Source organism: Euphorbia lathyris, chromosome 3 (assembly GCF_963576675.1).
Source record: "Euphorbia lathyris chromosome 3, ddEupLath1.1, whole genome shotgun sequence".
Lineage (NCBI taxonomy): Eukaryota > Viridiplantae > Streptophyta > Magnoliopsida > Malpighiales > Euphorbiaceae > Euphorbia > Euphorbia lathyris.
Window position 1 is genome coordinate 92,384,191 of NC_088912.1, and position 11,007 is coordinate 92,395,197.

Below are 11,007 nucleotides of genomic sequence, written 5' to 3' on the forward strand. Positions count from 1 at the left end.
TGTTTTAGTAAAATGTAAATGTTAAATTTATGGATAAAACTTATTAATTTAAAAATTGTGATCCGATCAAATTCAGTTGTGTATATAACATTATTTAAAATATTAAAAGAATTACTAAATATATATAATTTGAATATATGAAGGGTCAATTTGGTTTAACTGTTGTTTGCAGTTAAGGTTTGTTGTTTCTGTTGGAAAAGCAGAAATTATATGCTTTTATAAAAAGCTACTTTTTTCTGTTAAAAAAATAATAAAAAACTACTTTTTTTTTAAGAAATAAAAAAAAAAAAGTCATTTTTCAATATGGAAAGACGAACAAAAGGTGGAAATGAAGAAAAACACCCCCTAAATATGAAATAACTTGCAACAATATTAAGTTATTAATAACTTGATGTATATGTCAAATAATAAAATAATAAAAACTAAAATGATAAATGGAAGTAATGTTTTTGCTTTTTTCTGTTTTTCTTCTAAGCAACGCTCTTCAATAATTTATTAGTTCTCAACTTTTTACATAATAAATTGTTTAATTTTTTTTTATTTTGAAAAACAAATTATAAGGTTTCTATTTTTATAACTATTAACACTTTAGTCATTTTATCTATTTTTTTAATTTTTAACTGAATATATCTTAACTTTTGAGACAGTCATAGTATGATACAAAGTGACAATGTTAGTCTGTTTATGCCAAATATAACATTTAAAAATCTTAAAAAATGGTGCCCGATATGGTTACTTTGTTTTTTACAAAGTACCGTTACTTGGTGTGGTTTTCACCATTGGATGATAGAGCATAAAATTAATCCAATGGTGAAAACCACACCAAGTAATAGTACTTTGTAAAAAACAAAGTAACCATAGCGAACACCTTAAAAAATAGATATAATGATCAAAGAGTTAACAATGACGAAAGATAATGACATTATTATATATTTTTCAAAATAATGGAACTAAACAATGTGTAAGATAAAAATGAAGGAAATAATAAATTATTTACCCTGTGAATCGCATAGGAATGATATTTTTTACCTTCATGAAAGGGGAAGTCCAAGGCTTAAAAAAAAATAATGTTCTGAGATTGAAAACAATGCTCTGAGAAAAAAATTGTAATTTTATAGAAAATGTGATTTTAAACTATTTTAATTATTGATTTTTTTCAAAATTTGAGATTACTAGTCATTTTGACTTGACAACACTACAAAAAAAAAAGTCATTATATAGTAAAATCTCTATAAATTAATCAGGAATTTTCACATACATCTTAATAGGCTTATTAAATCTGAGCCTCATGATCATTTGAATCTCCACCTTAGGATTCTAATAAGCCTAAATCTAACGGTGAATGAGCAAATTCTACGTGCTCATTAAGGTGCATGTGATCAAGACTGATAAATTAATAATACAGTAAAACCTCTATAAATTAAATAATGTTGGGACCATTGAATTTTATTAAAGAGTTATTAATTAATCGATAAATTAATAATTATTAATTTATAGAGTGATTTTAAATTTTTTTTAAATAAATTTTAAATTACTAATTTAAATAAAGTTTTTATCTAAAATCAATGAACAAATAAAATTAAATGTGCATTATATAAGTTAATTGAACTTGGAAGTTCATTGTATTTATGTTAAAAATATTCAATGTATCATAGCTAATGAATTACTATATAAATTTATGTGGAATGTTGTTTCAAATCATACCAAAAATAGACTTCTCATAAATCTGTCACAACGAAGTTAGAGGAAGCAACCACTGAAGACATTCATAAATTTGAGGGAATAATTGGGCAGTTTGGTTACCGCAATCTAATGGATGTCAATCAAATATTGGATTATCCAGGTGAAAACAATGAATGTTCACAAGTCCAAAGTTTAGAAGAAATTTTGTCGAGCGTTATTCAAAATTCAATTGAGGATGAAGTTGGGGATGATTCGATACTTTTGAAACCAGTCACAAGAAAGGAAACAATTATAGCATCATCCACACTTTACAATTTTTTGCTACAATTTGATAAGGATACACCAGAACACTTTTGAATGTACTGAAAATAGTTAGAGATGAAATTCAACTAGATTTAAATTTCAAGAAAAATCAAAATACTATAGATTCATATTTTGTTAAATTATCTTAAGTATGTATATCTATATGTATTTCGCATATTTATTTAAGAAATTATTAATTTATAGAGGTAATAATACAATGTATTTATAAAAGGTTGTTCCAGAAAATTATTATCTTATTAATTTATTAAAATTGATCATTTTTTGAACTAGCATAAATCGAGACCAGAAAAAATTATTATTTTAAAGAGTTTATTAATTTATAGAGGTTTTACTGTATTGAGATCATGAAATTTTATTAATTTATAGAGGTTATTAATTTATCGAGTATAAAATTAGTGATCTGATCCAAATCGGGATCGGAGAAAATTATTATTTTAAAAAGATTATTAATTTATCGAGTATTAATTGATCGTCATGAATCATAATGAAAGTTAGTATAAGATTCAGGACCATATGCGTAATTTAGGGACTATTTTCATGAGTCCCGTTTGTTTCTGAAATTGAATAGGAGGGTGGCCGAACGAAACCCTAGTTTATGCACTTCACTCTCATTTCTCTTCCTATCCTATCCTCCCATTTCTGAATTCGCATTGTTTGAGCTTCCGAAATGGCGAATTATTTGATCAGTAACATGTTATTTTGCATACAAAAACGTTTTCTTCAATCCTCTGCAACTCTTTCTTCCGTTCCTCCATCACCCACTACTGCAACTCCTTCATCGTATACTGTTGAATTCCTCGTCAATTCATGTGGGCTTTCTTTGAACTCTGCTCTTTCTGTCTCCAAGAAGTTTCAGTTCAACGAGAAGACTCCACAAAAGCCTCAATCTGTACTTCAGTTCCTTAAATCTCATCATTTCAGCGATACCCATGTGGCCCAATTGATCGTGAAATGGCCTCAAGTTCTCAATTGCAGAATTCACAACAATCTCAAACCCAAATTTGAGTACCTCGTCAAAATGGGCTTTGAAGGTGAGCTACTTCCCCATATCATTTTGTCAAATACGGATATTACCAGAGTCTCTTTAGCTTCTCAAATCAAACCGTCTGTCCAGTGCTTGAGGTTGTTTTTAGATAGTGATGAGAAATTGCTAATGGCTATTAAGCGTGCACCATGGTTATTGAGTCAGAATGTGAAGATTCTATTGAAACAAAATGTTGATGTTTTGGTTAAAGAGGGAGTGCCTGATCATGCTGTGGAGAGGTTGTTTATTTTGTACCCAATATGTATACTCCGAAATCCTGATAAGTTGATTAGTGCTGTGAATTCTGTTAAAAATCTGGGCTTTGAAACTACTGATACTATGTTCATACATGCTTTTAAAGTGATGTTACAAATGAGTGAGTCAACTTGGAAGAAGAAAATTGAGGTGATGAAGAGTATGGGATTTAGTGAGGACGATATTCTAAAAGCTTTCAAGAGATGTCCACAATGTTTATCTTACTCTGAGGAGAACATTAGGAAGACAATGCATTTCTACATTAATACTGTAGAAATGTGGAATTGATCTTATTGATTTGAACTAGTTATCACAGAAAAGATTACAGAGAATAACTCCATGAGGAGATATTTATACAGAAAAATGAGAGGAAAGTAAAGTTGTTACAAATTGTTACAGCATAACAGAAAAGGAAATAATCTGGTGTGAGCTAGGTTGTATATGATGTGGCATAGTTGCTAACAGCCCCCCCTCAAGATGGAGATTGGGAGAGTTGCACAAGACCCATCTTGGACAGAACAGGAAGCATGTGATTGTGACTGAGTGGTTTTGTAAAAATGTCCGCGAGTTGTTCATGAGTAGAGACATGAGTAAGATCAATAAAACCTTCCTCTACACATTGTCTAGCAAAGTGGCAGTCAATCTCCACATGCTTGACTTTGTCATGGAAGGCGGGGTTGCGAGCAATGGCGATAGCGGACTGACTATCACATGAGAGTGTAATAGGAAACTGTAAATCAACCAGGAAGTCCTTTAGAAGATTTGAGAGCCATTTTAATTCACAACATGTAGCAGCAATGCTGCGATATTCAGCCTCTGCTGAAGATTTGCTTGCAACAGATTGTTTTTTAGTCTTCCAGGAAATCATGGAGGAGCCATAGAAAATGCAGTAGCCAGTGAGTGATCTACGAGTTTTCTGACAACCGCCCCAGTCAGAGTCACAAAAGGCTAAAATTTTATTGGAAGCATTGGATGGATAGAGTAGACCATAGTCTAAAGTTCCCTTCAAGTATCGCAAAACATGTAAGCCTGCATTGAAATGATGCTCACAAGGGGAAGTCATGAATTGACTTAATTGTTGAACCGAATAGGCGACATCAGGCCTGGAGAATCCCAAGTAGAGAAGTTTGCCAACCAGTTTTTTGTATTTGTCAGGTTCAAGAAGCAAAGTGCCTGGATCAGTAAGAACGACACCGGATGGCAAAGGGCTAGATGCGGGGTGAGCTTCATTGAGGCCTGTGTCTTTGAGCATATCAACAATGTACTTAACCTGTGATAAAAGAAGACCTTCAGAAGATCTGGCTATTTCGATGCCTAAAAAATACTTGACTTGGCCAAGATCTTTTATGGTGAAAAGATCATGCAAATATTCTTTCATTGCTGTAATACTAGAAGGATGATTGCCAGTAATTAGAATATCATCAACATAGATGATAAGAGCCAGGAAAACATCTTCGCTAGCTTTGATAAAAAGGCAATGGTCATTGACAGATCTATGAAAACCGTACAGCAGCAATTTTGTAGAAATTTCTTTGTGCCAAGCTCTGCCAGCATGTTTAAGGCCATAAAGGCTCTTGACAAGTTTACAAACCATGCCAGGAGAAGCTTTTGTATATCCTTGAGGAGGCAACAAATAGATTTCTTCATCAATTGTGCCATGAAGGTAGGCGTTGTTAACATATATTTGATGTATCTCCCAATTCCTGCAAGCTGCAATACACAAATACAATCGAACAGTCACAGTTCGGGCAACAGGACTAAAAGATTCATGAAAGTCAATTCCGTATATCTGAGTAAAGCCTTTAGCCACAAGTCTGGCCTTGTATCTATCAACATCACCATTTTGCTTGTATTTGATCCTGAAAACCCACTTAGAAGGTAATGGCTTCTTTCCTGGTGGTAAAGGGGTTAAGAGCCATGTGTTATTTTGTTCAAGGGCGTCTAGTTCTTCATTCATAGCCCGTCCAAGCAGGATTAGAGGTAGCTTCCTGATAATTTTTTGGTTCTTTCTGTTTTGTAAGTTGCAAAACAAACGCCTTATGTGATGGAGAAAAAGTGGTTATAGGAAAAGGTGAAGCACTATGAAGTGCAAAATCTTTGAACCAAGAGGGAGCTTTGCTCACTCTAGTGGATCTGCGAGCTGGTTCCTGAACCGGAGTAAGAGAAGTAGAAACTGTATCAGGAAGTATGGGTGTAGAGAGCTGGTCATCAAGAAGAATGACAGGGTCTGAGTCTGAATAAGGAGAAGAAATGATAGGGTCTATAGATGCAAGGGATGGTACAGGTGAAGTTTGTTTGAAAGGGAAGAGATGTTCATGAAAAATGACATCTCGAGAGGTAATAATCTGTTTTGAATCAAGATCATAGATCTTATAGCCCTTCTTGCTTGGGGTAAAACCAAGGAAAATTCCTTTTAGAGCTTTTGGTGCTAACTTATCTATCATAGGCAAAACTTTATAATAACATAAACAGCCAAAAACGTGACAGTGTAGAATGCGGCTTGGTAAGACATTAATAATAGAAGCAGCTAGCAAAACAGCCTCTCCCCAAAAAGTAACAGGTAATGCAGCATGAAACATAAGAGCCCGAGTGATTTCCAACAAGTGCCTATGTTTTCGCTCCACTATGCCATTTTGCTGTGGAGTATAGGAACATGTGGTTTAGTGCAAAATGCCATTGGCCCTCAAAAGTTCTGCACAAGTCTTATTAACAAATTCACCACCATTGTCACTCCTCAACTTCTGCACTGGTGTTTTAAACTGTGTAGCTGCAATTTTGAAGAAAGTCTCAAGGGCTTTGAACACCTCAGTTTTGGATTTCAACAAAACAATCCAAGTAACCCTGCTGTAATCGTCTACCAAAGTGAGAAAAAAACGAGCACCAGTATGAGTAGGCACCTGATAAGGACCCCAGACATCTACATGTAACAATTGGAAGATGCTTGTAGTCTTAATCTCACTATGGTGAAAAGAAAAGCGATGCATCTTGGCACTGGGGCAGGTTTCACAATCTGCTGAGCTACAAACAATGTCAATAGGCTCTATATGACTGAGAGCGTCAAAGGAGGCATGACCCAACCTGAGATGCCAAATATCTGCTGTGGTAGTAGGATTATTGGTGGTTAGATTGCATTTTTGAACTCTTGCAAGTACAGAAGGAGAAAATGAGGACCTGTCAAGTAAGTACAGACCATCCACCAACCAGGCTACAACTATCAACTGGTGAGAAGAAATAAGATGCAAATAGCAGCAATTTGCAGAAAAAGATATCGCAATCCCAGTTTGTTTGAGTAATTGACCTACAGACAATAAATTGTACTTGAAACCAGGTAAGTACAAGACATTTGTAAGTGTCAAATGAGGATGCAAATGTACTGTGCCTGTATGTTTCACAATCTGAGAAGAACCATCAGGAAGTGAAACTGACTGACATTGTGACAAAGGAGTTAGTTCAGTAATCCAGTTTGCACCTGAACACATGTGTGTGGTGGCACCACTATCCACAATCCAGTAATCTGTACAAGAAGCTTCAAAATTTGTGATCAATTTCACATTTCCTGAAAAACCAGAAAAACCTGCAAAAGTGTTGAAGTCCTGTAAAGGAGATTCTAAACTGCTAGAGGCATTCTTTCCTTTTATCATTTTATACATTTCATGAACCATTTTCTTCATATCTCGAGGATTGAAGTCATCATCCGAATCAGTATTTTCACTAGGATTATATCCTGTGGAAATTGCATTTGCCTTAGCTCCTTTTCCTGAAGCTTTCTTGTTTTTTCCCTTTGGATCTTTCCACCATTCCGGATAACCTATGAGCTTGAAACAAGTAGCTTTAGTGTGTCCAGAACAATCACAATGATCACAAAATTTATCTTCATTGTCCTTTTTAACTTTAGACCTATCTTTGTTGTCAAATTGCTTCAATGGTGGAGCCTTGCTAAAACTGGCAATCTCAACATTTTGATCACATGAAACTTCATTTTGCTTCTCAATTCTGAGTATCATAGAAAAAGCTTTACTAATATCTGGTAAAGGATCCATTAACAAAATCTGGCCTCTAACATGATCGTATTGATCGTTTAAGCCCATAAGAAATTGTAATAATCGATCTTCCTCTGTCATATCAGCCATTCTCTTAAAAGCTTGACAAGTACAAGTGTGCATAGCATCACAATAACATTTAGGGATTGGACGCAACATAGACAATTCATCCCAATATCGATTCAATTTGTTGAAATAGATCATGATTGAGAGGTTACCTTGTTGAAATAGGCTGATTTCTCTCTTCAATTTGTACAGCATCGGACCATTACTGGCACCGAATCTTTTCCCTAGTTCTTTCCACAGATCCCTAGCGGAAGCGATAGTTAGGAAGCCTTCAGCGACTTCTTTTGAAACTGTATTTACGATCCAAGAAGAGACAAGACAGTCGTATTTCTTCCATTTTCGGAATGCTGGAGTTCCTGCAGTCGGTATTTCTTCATCGTCGAGGATGAATCTGAGCATTTCTTTGGCAGTTAATACTCGGATCATATCACTACTCCATGACAAATAGTTTGTACTGGTAAGTTGAATGTTGATTAGCACAAGACCTGGATTCTCTGATGAAGAAAAGGATGGAGTTGTGTGAATCCCGAAAGGATTCACATTATCGTTCGTCATCTCGACTTCCTCTGCAAACGGATCTCCAGCGTTGATTTCATTTGCTCGTCTTCTTCGTTGCATTGTAACAATCGATTTTCAATAGATCTAGTGAAGCTCTGATACCATGTAGAAATGTGGAATTGATCTTATTGATTTGAACTAGTTATCACAGAAAAGATTACAGAGAATAACTCCATGAGGAGCTATTTATACAGAAAAATGAGAGGAAAGTAAAGTTGTTACAAGTTGTTACAAGTTGTTACAGCATAACAGAAAAGGAAATAATCTGGTGTGAGCTAGGTTGTATATGATGTGGCATAGTTGCTAACAAATACTATGAAGTTGGAGCCTCAAACTATAATTGTAAATCCCAATCTACTTGGGTATTCAATTGAAAAAAGAGTTCGTCCAAGGTATCATGTTTTGAAGGTTTTGGAGTCAAAGAAGCTGATAAAAGGGATCAAGATGTGGATCTTAGTGATAGGTGAGAAGAATTTCTGTGACAAATATATTGATCAATTCAAAGATGAAGTCCCTGGTTTGTTGGAGTTCTATCTTGGTATCAAGGAAGGCAAAAGCTCGATGCTCGATGGAGAAGAAGTAAGTTTTCCGCTGCAATTAAAATAGGTAAATAGTTCTTTGGATAGTCTTAACTTTACTAATTATGGTTTTGGTGGGCTAATTTGTCTTTCACATGATACTAGTATTGAATTCAGTGGATATTATTTTGGGAACTGTTTGAAACTCTCCGTTGCTTACTTATAAACATGCTGCTGATTGTATGATAAATTTCATCACGTGAGTGTATTGTCTGTGAAATCTGACAAAGTGCAGAATGATGGTATGAACACCTCTTTCCATATTAGATATTAGAATTGCTATGTCTTCGTTTTAGGTACTCTAAAAGTCTCTCTCATTTGCTCTGTTTGTTAGAAAAGGAAGACAACTCATTCTGTATCTTTCAATTTAAATGATGGAATTACAATTTTGGTATATGTCAGTTTCATTAACTGTGAAATCTGGCAATGATGGAATTACAATGTCTTCCCTTTAAATAACTCATTCTGTATCTTTCTCTTTAAATAAGTATTACAAATTTTGGTATATGCACTACTCAAAGAATCTAGTATGAAGTAATGGGGTTGAGACTAGGGGGTGACAATTTCGGGTTATATGATATAAATACAAGAAAAATGATAATTGTATGAACCATATAGTGTTATTTGAAGGTTTTGGAGTCAAAGAAGCTGATAAAAGGGATCAAGAAGCCAAAGCGCATAGAAATAGGTGAGAAGAATTTCCGTGACAAATATATTGATCAGTTTATAGATGAAGTCCCTGGTTTGTTAGAGTTCTATCTTGGTATCAAGGAAGGCAAAAGCTCGGTGCTCGATGGAGATGAAGTAAGTTTTCCTTTGCAATTAAAATAGGTAAATAGTTCTTTGGATAGTCTTAACTTTACTAATTATGGTTTTGGTGGGCTAATTTGTCTTTCACATGATATTAGTATTGAATTCAATGGATATTATTTTGGGAACTGATTTGAAACTCTGCCTTGCGATACTTATACCCTTACTAAAATTGAAGGAAAAATGCTGCTGATTGTATGATAAATTCAATGGATGTCATTAGATATTGATTTTTGATTTTCTAACCAAAAGCAAAACCTATTTGAGGTGTGTGTCAGTTTCATTGACTGTGAAATCTGGCAAAGTGCAGAATGATGGTTTGAACACCTCTTTTCATAATAGATATTAGAATTGCTATTGTTGCTAAATTTTGAATTTTCATTTAGAAAACTTATCCAATTCTCATGATGCTTTCTATTGTTGTGTTGCTATGACTACGGTAATTTGGTAACCTTTTATCTAACTTCTCAGTAGGCTTCTAAAGATATCTGGAAAAAGAACAACTGAAATTAATATTATATTCTATTGTGATAGTCTGATCTGATACAAAAGTTTTAGTTTCCATAATGCCTCTTTTTTTAGTTCGGTTATTTGGTTCGGTTTATGAATCGAACCGGTCCATGCTCAGTTCTAGCTAAAGCTTATATCTTGGGGGTAAAATTAGAGTATTATGTATTATGAGAGTAAAATTGAACTTCCACAATAACCTTACGTGTACCAATTTGTGAATGAATTATGATTTTGCTCTCTTTCAAATTCTCTTATGCACTCCTTAGATAATAGTGAAAGACTATTTAATTTTGAAACTCTTTTTGCCTTTTTCTTGCACTTCAAATTTACTGTTGAACATGATACTGGTTTTTGAGGAAGTAATTCTGGTTTTCCTGGGATTAGGTGTTTGAGATGTTGACATCTTTTGAGATTACTTGCATTGCATTTGAGATGTTATAATAGCTCTGTTGCTTGTTCCGTCGTCGGTACAAGTACGAGAGAAACAATTATGTCAACTTGGATAAGTCTTTTGGGTCCAAAAATTGGTTAAAAGAAAATATAAAATTTGACGGTTACAGTGTTCTAGCTGCTGATTTTAACATACGATGGAGATTTAATTGACCATTTGAAAAGGTTGAGATCCAAAAATGGGTTTTAAGTTTAAAAATTGAGGTGATGAGGGATATGTGATTTAAGGAGGAGGAGATTCTGAAAGCTTTCAAGCGAGCTCCAAATTGTTTAGCTTGTCCAGACGAGAACATCAGGAATAGTGTAGATTTCTACCTGCATACTATGAAAACGGGGCATCAATATCTACTTGCAACCCCCGTATCATTTGACCTTTCAATTGAAAAAAGGGTTCGACCCTGGTATAACGTTTTTAAGGTTTTGGAGTCAAAGAGGCTGGTAGAACGAACTAACAAAACTGTGTAGTTTTTACTAGTGAATGAGAAGGATTTCTTGAAGAAATATGTTGATAAGTATAGCAATGAAGTCCCATGTCTATTGGAGATGTATATTCGTACTAAGGAAGCTAAAGAGGTTATTATATGACCCAGAGGAAGTAATTTTATGTATTAGAAACCTTGAATTTTCATATCAGAGAACTTGTTCCGTCATGTGCCTTCATTTTTGTCAGATTGGGGGATGTGTTGCGTGATCATAGGCGCTATTTTAG

At 34.4% G+C, this 11,007-nt stretch overlaps 1 protein-coding gene across 2 annotated transcripts; it reads left to right on the forward strand.

Annotated features, from left to right (window-relative positions):
• The first annotated feature begins 2,567 nt into the window (after window positions 1-2,567).
• Window positions 2,568-9,572, forward strand: LOC136223281 (uncharacterized). Of its 2 annotated transcripts, none has more exons than XM_066011208.1 (2): window positions 2,568-8,556; window positions 9,159-9,572. In XM_066011208.1, the coding sequence occupies exon 1, from the start codon at window positions 2,675-2,677 to the stop codon at window positions 3,572-3,574; it is 900 nt and encodes a 299-aa protein (XP_065867280.1). In that variant the 5' UTR covers window positions 2,568-2,674; the 3' UTR covers window positions 3,575-8,556; window positions 9,159-9,572. The 2 variants fall into 2 exon arrangements, with proteins under 2 accessions (XP_065867280.1, XP_065867281.1); XM_066011209.1 differs by having other exon boundaries at window positions 2,568-8,529.
• Window positions 9,573-11,007: the final 1,435 nt, after the last annotated feature.